The 17903-nt window shown below is 24.9% G+C and overlaps 1 protein-coding gene across 5 annotated transcripts in view; it reads right to left on the reverse strand.

Annotated features, from left to right (window-relative positions):
* Positions 1-17903, reverse strand: part of LOC135925791 (histone-lysine N-methyltransferase EHMT1-like) — a 70705-nt gene that overhangs the window by 29551 nt on the left and 23251 nt on the right. For 4 of the 5 annotated variants that reach the window (XM_065461271.1, XM_065461270.1, XM_065461274.1 and 1 more), the window contains 10 exons: positions 11335-11439; positions 11111-11226; positions 10893-10931; positions 10384-10447; positions 9921-10027; positions 8353-8524; positions 8144-8221; positions 5317-5432; positions 5076-5162; positions 4149-4227 (listed from right to left, as the gene is read on the reverse strand). In XM_065461271.1, coding sequence (XP_065317343.1) covers positions 4149-4227; positions 5076-5162; positions 5317-5432; positions 8144-8221; positions 8353-8524; positions 9921-10027; positions 10384-10447; positions 10893-10931; positions 11111-11226; positions 11335-11439 — 963 coding nt within the window. Of the gene's footprint in view, positions 1-2803; positions 2935-4148; positions 4228-5075; positions 5163-5316; positions 5433-8143; positions 8222-8352; positions 8525-9920; positions 10028-10383; positions 10448-10892; positions 10932-11110; positions 11227-11334; positions 11440-17903 lie in introns of those variants that run through there. The other variant, XM_065461272.1, reaches the window with a different exon arrangement.

Consider the following 17903-nt stretch of genomic DNA (forward strand, 5'->3'; position numbering starts at 1 on the left):
CAAATATAATTTAATCAAAAATTTAATTTAAAAATTAATATAATTAAATTAAAACTGCAAATTATATGAAAGAATAAATAAAAAAATTGAAAAGATCTTAAAATTTCCATTTTTTAATATATTATACATAATGTATTGTTATATTATATTTTTCTCGTAAAGAAAAATAAATCAATCAAATTACTCATTAATCATTTTCCTTATTTTTTATTTTCAATATTATTTTTTAGCCTTTCGTATAGTGTTAAACGGCTCATTTTGAACCGATTTTTAAAAACGGCTAACTCAATCTTTTAGTCAGAATAATATTGCCTAAGCCTCGAAATTTCACTAATTTGTCTAGACCTTTATGCCATCTATGAGAAAAATCTCCAGGCTTGCTTAGTATTATTCTGGATAAAATATTGAGTTAGCCCTTAAAAATCGGCTCAAATCGAGCCGTTTAACACTATGTATCATGCAGCCTTTCGACTTATAAACCTACCCTAATTTTGTTATTAAATTTGTTATTTACAATTATGTAGTTTTTAACATATGCTTAATTCAATGAAGGCAGATAATAGTAAAAATAAGTCATATTTGAAACTTGAATCTTAATATCTACAAAAATATAAATGTTAGGGGCTAAAATTTTGGCTATTTCTTAGTCACATTAATCTATTTTTACTTACCAAATTTTAAAAAAATCGAGGGGGGTCGGCCGAATTGTTGTCGATTTGTCATAATGACCCTGAACGAACCGGAAGTAGCCAAAATATTTTTTCTCCGGAACTGATTTAAAAAAAATATATTACGAATGCCGGTCTTAATTGTTTTTTTTTACAAAATTGGGGTCTCAGGCCGAATTTATTTTCCGCATTTGTAATAAGAAAAAGAATGACTAAAAATAATTTAAAAAATAGAGAATAAAATAAGGTGAAAACAAAAAGTTAAAGATTATAGTGTCAAGAAGACAAAATTAATCAAAAATGATAAAAAAATATGACATAAAATTCAAGAGATCCATGGATGTGAACTTTTTAGGGTTCAGAAATATAAAAAAAGGGTTAGGGTCCAGGGTCCGGATTGACATAAAGAAATATTGACTCAAAATGATAATTTTTTTTTAAAAGTTATAAATTAATTATAATTTATTTTTTAAATGTTTTATTTAATCGCATAGCCAAGTGAATATTCCATCATTCACTTACTGAAAAATGCCCTGAAACACTCTACGAAGATTAAAAATTTCTACATCTCTATTCTTATATCCTTAATATTCTCTCCCTTTGTCATTTATAATAAAATATTACTACCTACAATACAAAACATAGGCGTATCCAGGATTTTGCTAGAGGGGGTGAGCACTATTAGAGGTTTTTTTTGCATAAACTTATTGGAGATTAGATTCACTTATTGTAGGCCTTTTTTATATTAGATTTTTCTAAAAATAATTTTTGGTTTTCATTTTTTTATAAATGATTATTTTATAAAAATTTTGAATTTTAGTCGTAATTTTTTTTACTAACTTTTATATATTTTTTCTTTTAAATTCTTCCGTATAGTATTGTATATATTTTTTTAGAGGGAGCGAATGTAAGGAGGAAATTCCTATTAGTTTAAAACAGTGGCGTAGCCAGGATTGATCCATGAAGAAGGGGAGGGGTGAGAGGGGGGGGGGGTTCCGATTTTAAAAATTAGCCAATTCTGTGCTTTATTGGTGTTTAACCACTATAGTTTCCGATTTTAAAAATTAGCCATTTCTGTGCTTTATTGGTGTTTAACCACTATAGTAGCCAGCATAAATGGAAAAATATTACATACAAAATTTTGGCCAAATTTATGATTAATACGCGACTGAAAGCATTATTCGGAAAATTTTATCAATGTTTAGTCAATTTTAAATTAATTCAATCCATTCGGTGTAGGAAGAAGAATAAAATTGCCCTCCAAACCGCCGATTTTTTATGATCACTCAATATATCTTATTCTATGTTAAAAATAATTATTTTAATATAATTTTTGCATATAACAAAATTTTGCAGAGAATTTCATTATAGATTTTATTTATTATTTATACAATAAAATAAATTTTCAAATATATAAATTTTATACAAGATTATATTAAAAATTTATTCTAAATAACTATATTTAAAAAAAAATAGAATTACAATAAAATATGAGTAATTCTTGTGCGGTATTTAAAAAATCTATTTTAACAATTATAATATAATTTAATACAAATGAGTATATTAAAAAACATAAATAATTCTTATAGATCCGCAAAAGTAGGAAAATCGGGATCGGGCTGGGTAGGGCCTAATATTTTTTAAAAAAATTCGGGCCGGGTTGGGTCGGGCCTTGGAATTTTTTTTAAATATATCAATTTTATATAAAAAACTTTCTGTAAAATAAAAATAATTGATTTTATTTATAAAAACTAGACGCCATATATCATATATCTTTTATTTTGAGTAATTATAAAAATTAATTTCTATATTTAAATAAACTTTTTTAAAAAAATGTGGGGTTCGGGCCGGCAAAACTTTTTTAAAATAATTTTAGGCAGGGCCGGGCTTGAAAAATTAGGCCCGATGCAGATCATTAATTCTTAGTGCAAATGCAATATTTTTACTAAAAATAGTATAATATATAAATATTATGACTAAGAATTCATTATAATTACGTTTTGAATATAAAATTTTATGACTAAGATCATATTATAATAATATAGCAATTTTATAATTTGAATTTATAAAGAGAGGTCTACTTTTCTCTGAGATTTGACTAATTCATCTATAATCTAATTTTTATCTAGAATAATCTCCTTATAAATATTTAATATTGCGAATCCATTTAAACGGCTTTCACCAGTGCTCTTTCTTAAATAGGTTTTTAACCTTTTCAAAGTAGTAAAAGACCTTTCATTAGTGCAAGTGCTGATCGGTAAGGTAGCTAAAATAAAAAGCAATGTTTTGATATTAGGCAGGGAATCTAAAGTGCAATTATACATGGAAAGGGCCTGCAAAGCATATTTTGGTCTATTCTGTCAAATTTTTATACCAAAATTCGACATCACAAAGTATATCATAAGATCCTGATAATTCATCAGAATAAAACTCTGAGATTTTCTTAGCGTTTCAAGTGTATTTAGACTCAACGGGCAAAAGAAAATAGAAGCTGTTTAAAATAAAATTATGACTAATAAATCTTTCCTTTAATTGAAATAAAAATATATCAATAAGAGGAGTATAAATATTTATTTTATAAAATCCTCAATCGTAGATGCATCAATATTTAAGCGATTGGACTATCTAGAAACTACTCTAGGGTTAAAATTTTTAATTCCAAACATATTAGCGATCGCCTTTACTTTCTCATTATATTTCTCAAATTAAATGATTTTTCTTTTATTTAAAAATTATAAAAAATTAATTACAATTTTTAAAACTATCTAATTAGTTTAACAATATAAATTTTTAATTAATTTATAAATATCTAATTTAACTATGCGAGAAAAATTTTACAATATATTTTTATTGTTATTTAATTATATTTTTAAACCATGTTATAATTTAAAATTGAAAATTTTTATTTGTTTTTTTTAAATAATTGTTAATTTATTTTTAATGGATTAAAGAAAGAAATTTTTTTAAAATATTATTAATTTTTTTTGACACCTAGAACCCTTCACTTTTAAAGAGGGTCCTGGTCCAGCAGAAATACAAGACGGGCTCACATCCCTTCAAGAGATCACAAAAAGTTAGAAAAAACATAACAATTAAAGAAAACTGCAATGAATAACATTTAAGAATTATTAAAATATAACTTTTTTTCTTTGAGGGGAATTTTTCTTTTATGATATCTTTTTTTATTGACATTTAGATAGGACTTTTTACTTTTTTGATCGTTTGCCTTTTTTATGAGAAATATCAGAAGTTCTGCAAAACATTATAATTACTTTATTTTTATAATTTTTGGAGAATTTAACATCAAAGAAGGAGCAAAAAATATTCCATAGTGTGTATAAAAGTAATGATGGATATATAACATATGTACTGTTGTTTGTTATATAATACTTCTAGTTCTGTGTATTTTTTTAAAAGGGAAATATGTGGATGTTAGTTATGGTAAAAAAAATAAAAACTTAAATAATATAACAATAATACTTTGTACTCCAAGTCGAACAAATAGGAATCATCTTGCCTTTCATCAGCTTCTTTGTCACTAATTAACTCGCCTATATACCTGGATCATAAATTATGATAAAAAGATTGATATGACAATCAAAGAGATTAATAAATTTCACTTTTAGTTTATCGAAGGGAGGGAGGATTAAAAAGTTGACATGATATGTGAACAATATATTTTTACGGCACAGAACACAATAAATTTATTTTTTTTCACAATGAAGGATAAATGGATGGAAAATTAATTTTTGTCTACCATTTAACTAAGTAAGCCTTTTTTTAAATTAAAATTTGAAATTACTTTTCATTTCTCGTTAAAAATCTTTACTATTTATTTCATTAAATGAGCTATTTATAAATAAATGAATCGATTGTAAAACATTCAAATATTTTAAATAAAGCTTATTTCATTTTATTCTTTTTTTTCCGTTCAATTATTTCTTTATTTGAAATATTTATATATAAAAAAATAGATACAAAAAATTAGTTATAACAAGTCATATGTTATGTGTATTATGACAATCGGGAGAATCCAGTTAAACAAATAAGTAAAAAAATATATGTACAAACCAAAACTAATTTTATTCCATCAATTTTTCTTTAATTCAATAAAAAAAATTGCAATTATTATCTAATTTTAATGTTTTTTATGTATAAATATTTTTTATTATTTGTTTGTTCAATTTTTTTTTATATAAATAAAACTCGCATCCTTAACTTATACATTTTAAAAAAAAATTAATACATGGAATAAAATAAGCATTTTAACCTAAATAATTTCTTGAACAGAGGGTCCTATCTTTTATGGAAAGAATGAGTTTTAAAAAAGGGACATACAATTACTAGGTTTTTAAAATGCTAATATAAATCATGAATGATAAAAAACATTTTTTTTGTATAATTTACTCGCAAACGAAAGTACCCTTCAGTATTTTTTGTAAAGTTCTAACGGACCAGCCTTTTTGAGGCGTCAGGAACACTTGTAATCTGCAACTTTTTTTATTAGTCAAAATAATTTTTCACGATTCCAAAAGAAAAACATTATTTTGAAAAGCAAAGAGTTTTAAAATATAAATCTTTTTTAAAATGATTTCCTATCCATTTATATTTTTTTTTTAACTTCATAAAATAATAATCCTTTACTAACTTTATTCCGTTTTGAACGACCCTGTTAACGCAATTGTTCCAGCATCGGCAACCTTTGTTGCATTCAAATATAACGGGGCTGTTTTTATAATTAAAATCGGAGACCAATCTACCTTCCTAAATATTTTTTTCGTAAATAGTTTAAAATAAATATTTTCAAGACAAATTGAAATTCCTACCAAAGTGATATAAAAGTATATTTAGTGTAAAAATCGTTTAATAATTGATTCTTGAGATGGATTCAGGACAGACTGGCCAGCCTACTGGGAAATTTTATATGAGACCGATGGAAAAATGCAGTTTTTGGAAAACGGTAAGGCAAAAATACAGTTTTTTGAGGCCAGTTGGTGAAAGTAAAAAAAAAAATTTATTATTTGCATTGGTACTTTTATCAATATTTTATATTTAATTTTTTTTTCTTAAAATATACCAGTTGTATAAAAACATAAATGATTATTTTTTTGACAAATTCTTTTTATCGAAAAAAAATAATTTATAATTCTAATATTAAATGAGCTTTATACATTTTATCTTCTTTGCTCTATTGAAATTAACATACTGCAGGTCTTTGGAGTCAAATTTTTACATAAAACAATTTAAAAATAATGATCAAAATAATTACATTTAAAAATTTAACATATTAAAATTAGGTCCAAGGTTCCTCACGGGAATATAAATTTAAACGTTTCAAACAATTGTTAGACAAGTTAACCATTTCATGGGCGCACGCAGAAATTTTTCCAAGGTGATATAAAAATATTTATTGTTATAAATTTTAAATTTTCGTTTAAAAAAAATTGCTAAGAATATTTTATTTCTTTAATTAAGCTTTAAAATAAATTTGCGTTCAATGATAGAAATATAGCTAAAATATCTCAACAAAATTTTCCTATGTTCAAGATTCGTGCAATAGATAGTGACCACTGACGTAAAATGGAGGATAGATTTTTTGTTTAAATTATTGATATTTAAACGAAAAGGGGAAGATTTGTAAATTGGTAAGACCCTCTACTTAATTGTCTTCTTCCATATGGGATCGACGTTCGGCCTTTTCTATTGACACTGCAAAAGGCTATCTATATTAGTATTACCTTACTTAATATCTCAACCCTAGCGCTGAGTGCAAATAATTATCTATTTTTAGGCTTTTGCAACGGTAGATAGTGGAAACTCAGTAGTCAGTTCCCGTAGAAAAGAAAATAATAATTATCAGTGTTGATAAAATTGTGCCTTCTAATAACTATATTAAAAGAAAAAAGTAAATATTTCCATTATTTTTGAGTATGTTAAATTTTTTAAAAATGTTATTCACCATTCTTGTAAGTGCTTGTTATCTAATAAATTTAAATATTAAAAAAGGAAAAGCAAAGGAATTGATTTAAATGCAATGATATAAATAAAAATTTAGAAAAAATGCATTTGAGTCAAGGAATAAACAAAATAATGTATTTATAAAAAAATATTATCTTGTCATGTGTTTTATGAAATTGAATTATTTTTATATATGTCCAAAACCTCAAAAAAAACAAGGAAAAAGATAAATAAATTTAAAATGTCACCCCTCATATATATTTTTAAAGTCGAAAACTTGGTGAAATTTTGTCTTATAGATCTATCGTTTCATACTAGCCTTTTCCTTATTTATTTATGTTATATTAGAGAAAAATATATTTATAGATTTTAACCTTATTTTAATATTCAACTTAACTTTTCTTATTTCTTAACTTATTTTTTTTATATATAGCCTTAGTACATTAACGGAGCTATTCAAATCTCATGAGATATATTTTATTATATAAACTTTAGAAATAATATATATTTTTATATGTACATTTTTTGATATTAAGTACAATTTGTTTAAATAAATAAAAAAAATTTAATACCAGCCATATCATCAATTTATAATATAATAGTTGCAATTTCAATAACCCATCGTTTTGGTGAAAATTTTATTTAAAAAATTAAGTACTCATTAAAAAAAATCAGCTTTCGAAGGGGACCCAGCTTAAATCTCGCAAATGGGGGCATGAGGAACGAAACTCCCCATAAATCAGGTGGCTAGGAAAATTTTTCCATGGGGCTGCAACATCCCCAGTCCAACCTTGGGTGGATTTTATGGTGCTCCCAACACACAACATTGTTGTTTAATATTTTGTTTAACAGATTATTTTAAACTAAAGGCCATTCCCTAAATGGTAATATAATCTTATGATTCTCTTCTTTTATTTCAAGAAATTTGTTTCAAAATACGCTAATATCCCTCTTTTAATGTTTAAATGAAAGTTTGCTGTTTTGTCTTGCAAAATATGTTTTGTTTTCATTATAATTAAAAGTAACAATCTGGGTTCACCGATAAAGGTTTATTAAATTGATAATTATATCGGGAGAAAACAAGAAGAAAATACATTATGATATTTTATTTTACATTCCTTTTTTTCGTTTGCTTAAAATTTTGATGAAATAGTCATCAATGTTTGATCATTGAATTAATATATGGAATAAAATAAATTTTGAAAATCGCTTTAACAATCAGGTCTCTTTCCTTCTAGACTACAATTGTATATCAAATCGAATGACCGTTGTAAAAATATTTAAATAGATGTCGAAGAACAAAACCCGAATGTCTAATTATAGTACCACAAGTAAGTAAATATTATAGCTCAAAAATTTAAAATTCTAGGCAATCTATTTTGTTGATTGTCATTTTAAAACATTAGTTTTTCGAGACCTTTATAGTTTTCCAACTAACAAATTCGCAAACAAAGCGTATACGTTATACAAAATGCGTAAGTAAATGGTAATCAATTTTTATTAAAATTTGAAATAACTTGGTCATAAAAACAGCCTCCGCTTTCGTTGATGCAACTGCAATTTTCTTGAGAACAGTCCTCCTCGCAATTACATATCTAATAATAATAAAGATTTAAAAACATATGTTCCTCTTTCTTCCATACCATCTTTTATTATCCTTTTATATTGTCCTTACTTTATTCCTTCTTTTTCTCTCTATTCCAATGTTTTATAAATGTTATTTTACCGTCATAGAGGTTATAGTGAGGTCTATGTCCAATTCCTGTGTTTGAACGTGATCCGAAACATACATAAAATTTTGACAAGATAGAACTTTAACGGTATCGTTGCTTGAAATTAGGTCATTCTTTTCTAAAACGCAAGGAATAGCGTGCTTTTCCCTACCCTTAGAGATATCGCTTCATTATTGATTACGTGGTTAGAAGAATATAAATATAACTTGGTTATAATTTCAAAATATATACCAAAAATGGGAAAGTTGGTAAATTAAATATTGCAAATTACAAGATTTCCGGGACAAGAAATATAAATGTGATCGCGATAACAGGGGTTATACTGTATATTTATATGATTTCATAAAATTAGCTTGTTTATTTGTTGTGGTTAATTAAATTGGTGGAACGAACGTCTATAGATACATTTTTATTTGTAAGAGGTTGTATTAAAAAAGTGAAGAAACTAATTTGTTGATTACCGCCAACCTTCCAGATCAACATTATATTTCAAAAATAAATTCTGGATATATTCCATTTGAAATTAAATTTTACATAATAAAACCTATAAAAATCGTGTATTTAGTTGATAACTGTATAATCAAGAGATGTAACTATATAGATTTATAGATACCTATATGATCAACTGATTTAATATATATAAAAATATAAGATTATGAGAACAATGTTTATAGGGAGTAAACTAAACAAAAAAATAAATCTTACATATAAACAATAGCATCGCTAGCATCTGTGGCAGGGGGGGGGGGGGATTAACTAAAAAAATCTTTTTAAAAATTGACAAAAACAATAATTAGCAAAATTTTATCTAAAAAAATTAATTCATTATCAAAAAATTCAAAATTTTTGGGGATTTGAACTCCCCCCCCCCTTCTTCTTCGACAAACCCAGTGCATAGAAAGCAAATTTTTAAAAAATTCCTATAATCTAATATCAACATTGTCTCAAAAATATTTTCTCCGCCATTTCTATACATTGGATCGGTTTTAAAACCCTATATTCATCGAGGTATCTTGAGTGAAGTTTTTCGATAGTTTTGTTTGTCGATCGTGGAGACATGATTTTTGTGATCGACGTTTGATAACATAATTATTATCAATTAATGAAAAAAAATTCTTCTAATTTTACACTTTTTAAATACAAAATTATCTCTTTTTATATTCAACCAATACTTATTATCAATTGTTATAGATTATCATTTATATACATTAATAATTTATCTTACCTAAATAAACAATAATAAGATCTTATTAGTTTCAAATCCTCATTACGACTTCCGATATCATCCAACAATGCTTAAAGTTATACTCATCCATTTTAAATCTATGTCCCATCATTCCATACCGCATATAACACCACCCACACTAATTGATAGATTAAAACTTGATTCGATATTTATAAATCTGTACATCTTAGTGCATATTTATATTATTTGTTTACCATCAGTGGATGAACTTCTGATGAAACCGTTAAAAAAATGTTCAAATTGACGCTTACAATGAAAAGAGAGATAAGAAAAATTATGGATCAAAATGAAAATTAAATGAATTTTTATTTTAACCTAGTTACAGTATGAAATTTTGGATAGTTATTTTCCATTCTCCACTGATTAAGGTTTTGGCTGATTTTGAGAGACATCCATGCCTGGGAATTCATATCTTTGCAGCTCTTTATATTTTTAGAAAAGAGAAGCAGAAAAAAAATTAGTTGTGAATATATTTATGCTTGTAAAACGATAAAGGCGTTTATTCCACTTACTTTTTTAAGAAAGGTTAATTATTTAACTTGCTAACAATCATACCTATTTCACTAAAAATCGATAATACTCATTATTAAAGGAATTAAAAAATACATAACTCTAATTAGGAAAAATGGTTTGGAAGATTATTAGTTGTGGCCTAGAATCTAATATTTAGGGTGGGGGGGGGGGATTATAGAGCTATAAATAAGAGAGTCGGGCATATTTTAAAATTCATTCTTTTTTGTTATTTCCTTCTTTATTTAAAAGTTTATAATAAAATTACTTGAATAGAATTTTCGCCATTATTGTTATTTATGGTTGTGTCCGCTCCTCGGGATAACAATAATCTAAATAATTATAATAATTCTTTATTCGGCTTATGATTTTGTTTCAAAAAATAAGAAATATGATTCGTTCAATGGAGTAATTAATATGTAGTGGGCTGAATGTACCCCTTTTCATTTAAACTCTTTCCTTAATTGATGAGACAACACAAAAAAAATAAGTTTCTTTATTTTGAATTATTTTTTATGTAATTTTAAAGTATAAAATATCTATCTTCTTCCAAAATATGATCAGACGATATTCCTAAATATTTTAATTAACTTCTTAAATCTGAATAAGAAAAAGAGTCAAATTATTAAACCATTATAAAAACATTATTTATTTATTTTTCTTTCCTTTCCTCTAACTATAACTGTAGTGAAGAAAATTAATTAAATTTTAAAATGTAATTCTAATAATTAAAAATGATTATTAAAATTTGATGAGATGCAATACAAATATACTTACAAAACGCAATCCCTGTTTTCCCTTCTGGAAGCTATGTGCCTAAAATGCAAAATTGAAAATTCTTATGTGATCATGATTGAGACTTTAAAAAAATATTATTAGGCAGGTGAAAAGTAATTTTTTTCCACAAAGAGTATACTTTGTAAAGGAATGAATTTAAATGCAAATTTTAAATTCTTAAAATTAAAAGAAACAAAAATATCGATTAATTTTTTTACAAAGGAGTATCTCCTCGTTCATTTTGGCAATTTATATCACAGTGGGTATCTAAAAACAGTTGACAAGCGCTGACCGAACCCGAAAAGCAACTCCAGTGTAGGGCAGTATTGCCTTCCTAAAAGAAAAATTATCTTATAACTCAACATAAAAGAGTAAAATATTTTTCGAACATCAAAATAAATCAAGGTATCAATAAGTTTATTTTAAAAAAACGGGCATTTACCGAGTCAGTTAACTTAGCATCGGCTCCAAGTTCCAAGAGCCATTTGATAACTCCAACATTTTTGTTATCGGCCGCCCAAATTATAGGAGTCCAGCCGCCATTGTCCTGAATTTTGAATTATAAATATATAATAATAATTGGATTCAAAAATTATTTCACTTTTCCATATAAAAAAAATGATGATTTTCGGTCTTCATAAAAAGCTTACGCAATGGGTTTATAACCATATAGTATTATTTTATTTAACCCTTTATAAATTACAAAGGAATTTGCAATTTATTTCACAAAAAGGGGTCTAAACAATAATGGTGCACCTCTCGGTTCAAATAATCTTATTATTTATACGGACAAGAGGGTTATAAGTTATAATCGGGAGAAAAATTTCCGGGATGACAAAAGATATAAGGAGAAAAGGAAACAAAACATCTTTATAAAAAAAACCCTAAAAAATAATATAAATAACATAGATGTCCATAAAAAAAGTGAAACAAAATTTCAAATATTTTTCTTAAATAGCTTCATGAAGCATATTAAAAATCTAATATATAATATTATCATTTATTGGCCATCCTATATCATTTATTTTATGCTACTTATTCAAATGTCAATTTTTGTCCAAGATATGATTTATATTTAAAGATTTATATATAATAAAAATTCTGAACAACATTATTCATTCCAATCATCACATAAACACTCTCACAACTTTTTGTCCTCAAGCTCAAGAGCTAATCAAGAAACTGGGCCAAAGAATTTCCGTAAAAACAGACGAACCAAAAGAAGGATTTTATCTTCTTCAAGGACTTGCAATATAGGTCATTTATATTTATTTATTCATTGTGGGTATAAAAAGTATATAGAAATCGCAAATGGACATTTTCACAATTATAAAACATGCATAAGAAATAACGAATTAAACAATATGATATTAGAATTGAAAGAAAATCAAGAGGGGAGGGAAAGAGTTAATAAAGCAATAGAAATGTGATTTAAGAATAAAATAGTAAACATAAAATAAAGCTATGATTTTTTAAATGTAATGAATTTATATGAATTCAAGTTGACTCAATGTAATTTATATTTTTGACTCTCTTTTAATTTTTTTAATATTGAATAGACAAAATTTAAAATAGTTAAAGGGAAAATAATGGGGATAGAATTATGGTTTTAATTGTGTTTGGCTATCTTTTATTTATTTGACTGTCATATAATTGATTGAATTTTATTTTATTTTTTTTTAAATTATTTTTTGTTGAATGATATTTTTATTATTGAAAACCATTGGTTTGTTTTAATTTTTACATATATTTTTTTTAAAATTAATTTCTTAAATTTTTTTTATAATTTTTTAAATTTTAATAATTTTTTTAGTAGTAGGATAAATGTTTTAAATATTTATTTGAAAATAATATATTTTTGTGGACCCGGTTAATAGAAGCATAAATACCCAGTCCAAGCGTCTTTGGCGAGACCTCTAAACAAAATATGTTAAATCTGGGAGATCCCAGTTTATGAAGATTACATAGCGGCATACATTTATTTAAAGAAGAGAGAAAATATAAATTTATTGAATAACTTTAAAAATGTTTTTAAATATATTATTCAAGCATTTTCTATTATAAATATATAGTATATATATTTTGTTATACATTTTTATATTTTAAATTTGAAAAATAAATATTTTAAACAAATATGAAATTAGAAATAAAGCTTATAAGTAATGTTATAAGTGACCATTGAGAAAGAATCAAATATATCTAAATTACAAAACTGCACAAAAGATTTTTTACCAAATTTGTCCTTCCCTTTATTTAAATTTTATCCTATCCATCTCATTTTTATTTATCTTTTTACAAAAAATGGCTAAATAATTTTCTATAATAAATATATCATTCAACAAAAAAATATTTTAAACAAAATATGTGTAAAAATAAGCAAGCAATGGTATTTGATAAGAAATATCATTCAACAAAAAAATATTTTAAAAAGAAATAAATAAATAAAATTCACCCAATCATATGACAGATAATAAATAAAAGATAACCAATGATATACCAAAAAATATGCCAACTGTTTATGATGGAAGGAAGACAACAATGTTGGACTTTTATTAATTTTCAAAAATTCAAAGCCAATTCATAATTTCTTAAATTTTATAGTTAATTTTGAAAATTGTACAAACTTAATATTTTTTATTTGGCCTATCTTTATTATTTTTTTCTTATTAATAAAAACAATAATCAATCAAATCTAAATTTTATTATATTATATAATTTCATTTTCCTATAATACACATCTTTTATTATGGTTTATACAAAATAAAGAAAAGAATATTAGACAGAATTGTTATGGTCAAAAATAATGCAATGGCATTTGCTTCTCATTAAATTCTGAGTAAATTTTTTAAAGCTTCTAATAACAAAATTAGTTATTGATGAACTAATTCCTTGCTACGAAGTAGGAAAAATATAAAAGTAGCAGAGGAATTTTAATACTTTTTATGAGGATTGGCAAGTCGATCAATTGACCGAAGGAGTATTTGCTCAAATACCTAAAACATTGTTGGTGAATAAATATATTGATTTAATTAATTACTATATATCTAAAGCATGTTTTCAATCTATAGGTTACAATTTATTTAAAAATATATTTGTATCATCAAGGCATCTTAATTATAATTTAATAATAAAATTCCATATTATATCTTAAAATATAAAAATAAAAGAATTTTTGTCGTTAATACTTTCTGGATCTCAATATATAAAAAAATATAATAATTTTGCTAAAACATGGTTTGAGAAATTACTATGTCTTCAAACAAGATGTTTTTAATAGAATGTAAAAGCAAATACAAATATGCAAGAAAGCTCTGAAAGCAGCTGTTGAAGAAGTTGTGTCCAAAAGGAATTACCAATATTATATTAAATAAAGAAATATTATGGACGTGAAATTTAAAATTTTAACCTATTCTTTAACATTTATCTATTTTATTGTTCTAAGTGCAAAGGGAAAAATGTACTTTATCACACGTAAAAACGAGATGTTTTATTTGGAAAACACATATTTCATTCATGCCATGATTTTATAATTCTCCACCTAAAGAAAAAAAATTAAAGATTATTTGAAAAAACATTCAAAATACATGTGCTCATATGCTGATTAATTATTGGATCCCCAATATAAGGAAATATCTAACTAGCAATTAGTTTGATAAAGCATGTGATAAAGATGTAAAGGTAAGAAAATTTCTCGGAAAATAACGGAAAATTTCCCGAATTTTTCCTTAATAAAATACAATATTTTATTGCAAAAATTATGATTTATAATTTATAAAATATAATATATTGCAAAAATTATGATTTATAATTTAATTTATAATAAATTTTAAAATATTTTTATTTTCCTCGTGAGTAGGGGTGGGACCAATACCAATATAATATTGGTTTACAATACCAATACCAATATAAACCAATATATAATTAAATATTGGTATTGTTTTTACAACCAATACCAATACCAATTACCTAAATATATTGGTTTTGAAATATTGTTTAAATACAATTTTAACCAATACCAATACCAATATTATAAATTTAAAATAGATAAATACATAAAATTATTTGGTTTTATCGTGGATAATTATATCGTGGTATATTTTTTTACTTTCATTCATAAACATATTACATCTGTTATTTCTTCCAAATATTCCTGTATTTATATATTGGTGTTATTTATAATTATAGTTTATTATTATGGAAGTAAGTTTTCTATATGATATCTATCAATTTTATCTATTTATTCATTTAGGATATTATAATGAATGAAAACCAAATCGAGTTAATAAATATAGATAATGATGTTGATACTAATAATAATAGCGATAATGAACAAGAAGAATCAACGATATCTAATAAAAGACGAAATACAGCAAAAATCTGGGAATTTTATACTAGTTGTGATAACAAAAAAATAGCTATTTGTAATAAATGTAAAAAAAAATTATCTATTCCCAATTTTAGAACCTCAGGATTATGGACACATCTTAAATCCATCCACCCAACTTTATACAAGAAATGTGAACAAATAAATAATGGCATTAAAAAATTAACACCATAAAATCATTTTTAATTAATAATGTAAATAACAAAGCTAATTTAAATAATTTAATTATGGACTTTTTTATTCAAAATAATTTAGCCTTTTCAATGGTTGAAAATGAGTCATTTAAAAATTTAATAAGCTTTTGCAACCCCTCATTAACATTAATTTCTAGAAAAAGAAATTATGAAACATTATCATAGTTCTTTTATCAATTTAAAATCTGTACTTTCTAAAATTACTTCTAAATTTTCTTTAACAATGGACATTTGGTTCTCTCCAAATAAAATACCCTTTATGGGCATAACCATTCATTATATTGATAATGATTTTAAATTAATTAATCATTTATTAGATTTTATTCCTTTTAAATCAGCACATAATGCTATTAATATTTATAATATTTTTAATGTATTAAAAGTAAAATTTGAAATTGATTTTTTTTGTATTACATTAGATAATGCTAGTAATAATTTAGCATTTTTAAAAATTTTAAAACTAAAAGACAATTTTGATAATGTGTGCAAATGTTTTTGCCATATTATCCATTTGTCTGTCATGGCTGGATTGGAACCTCTCAGTGGCTACTAATTCGTGCTTATGGATAGGATATTACAAGCCTCTTTTTTATTATTTCAAGTTAGGTATATTATATTTAATAAGGTTTTTTAAATGTAAAGTTGAAATAAAGTGTAATGTCATTTTTTTTATAAAATTTGCTTTAAAAACTAGCCTCACCTTAAATTCTCATACAATATAAGTAGAATATAATTTTTTTATTGAAAATACTAATAGTAGTGTGTTTAAAATATTGACTAGAAAATAATTAAATTAACAAGATTTTTTAACTTCTTATCAAATACAAGATTTTTAATTATTTCGTTTGTCGTTGGAACCAAATCTCTGTGTATATTTAACAGAGCTAACCCATTTAGCCGAGATTCAGTACTTCGTAAATATGTTTTCAACCTTCTCAAGTTGGAAGTCCTTTCATTCGTACATGTTGTAATAGGTAAACATGCAAGAATATAAAACAACTTCGAAATATTAAGAAATTGAGCCAAGGTTTCTTTACACCGATTGAGCGCATCAATAGCATGCTCAGGTAAAATAGCTAAACGTATAAATAGCTAAACGTATAAATATTTATACCACAATTTGAATTCACTGATTAAATTTATTTCAGTATCAATCTCATAGGAATAAAATTTTTCTAAATATTTAATTTTACCAATAGTGGCATTAGAAAATGAAGAAGGATCTTTGGGTAATAAAACTTGAAGATTGCTAAAGACTTATTTTTATCTAAAACCCGTACTTTTATTTGCGATAAAAAAGTATCTAAGAATGGGATGGAAATGGATATTTTTTAATATTCTTCAGTTGAGCCAATATTTATTTTCATCTCAATAATGGCCTAGGTGCTAGACGAGGTTTAATTAGTGTTATATCATAAAATTTAACCTTCGATTCAACGTCTTCCATAAATATTATGAAAATATTTATCTACATTCATTCTTATTGTATCTACCTGTTCATGTATATTTTCCGCCAAATCAATAACCTGAACCAAATCTAAATTTGGTTTTTGTAAATTTCTACTTTTGTAAATTTCTACAAAGTAGTGAGCTAAAAATAATTTATTGATGCAACTAGCAGCAATGAATTCAATAATGATATCGCTGCTGACGACACATTACTTTTTTTCATGCTCAGCCTTATTTATAAATTATCGTTTGATTTCAATCTCTTTGACTAAATATTTTTCCATTTTATTAATATTTTTGAATAATATGTTGGAAAATTGATATTCAAATATTTGTAAAATTTTGATTGGTGGTGGTGGGGGGGGGGGGGGGGGGTAAAATTTTTATTAGCTTAAAATGATATTTATGAAATTAGTAAAATTTGCGATGGGGGGGGGGAATTCCTCCCTTCACCCCCCATTGGTTACGCGCCTGGAACCTCTAAATCCAACTTTAAAAAAAATAAGAAATTTTAAAAAAAATTTTAAACTTTCTATTTCTAAATTTAATAAACTTGAAAAAATATATCTTGAAAAAAATCCAAATTTAAAATTTCCTCACCCTATTTTGGATATACCAACACGTTGAAATTCAACGTACCAAATGCTCTAAAGGGCTATATTGCTCAAACCTTATCTCACAATATATACCAATCATCAACAAAATACTAATGAAGAATATTATATTAGTGCCTTAGCTTGGAATAATACTGAAATATACAGAGAATTTTTAGAACCATTTAATTTTGCTACAGAGATGGTCTCATGTGCTAATACCATCAGTTTCAACAATCATTCCTTTATATTCCAGTATTTTTGAGCACGTTGAGAGTTATAATAATAATCCTAATGCTATTTTAAAGACAGCTTCAATAGCTGCCTTGACAAAACTTAATAAATACTATAATTTTAATAAACACCTATATATTATTTCAACAATGATTGA

The sequence above is a fragment of the Gordionus sp. m RMFG-2023 genome, chromosome 3, assembly GCF_954871325.1.
Source record: "Gordionus sp. m RMFG-2023 chromosome 3, tfGorSpeb1-WG-v2, whole genome shotgun sequence".
Classification (NCBI taxonomy): Eukaryota; Metazoa; Nematomorpha; class Gordioida; order Chordodea; family Parachordodidae; genus Gordionus; species Gordionus sp. m RMFG-2023.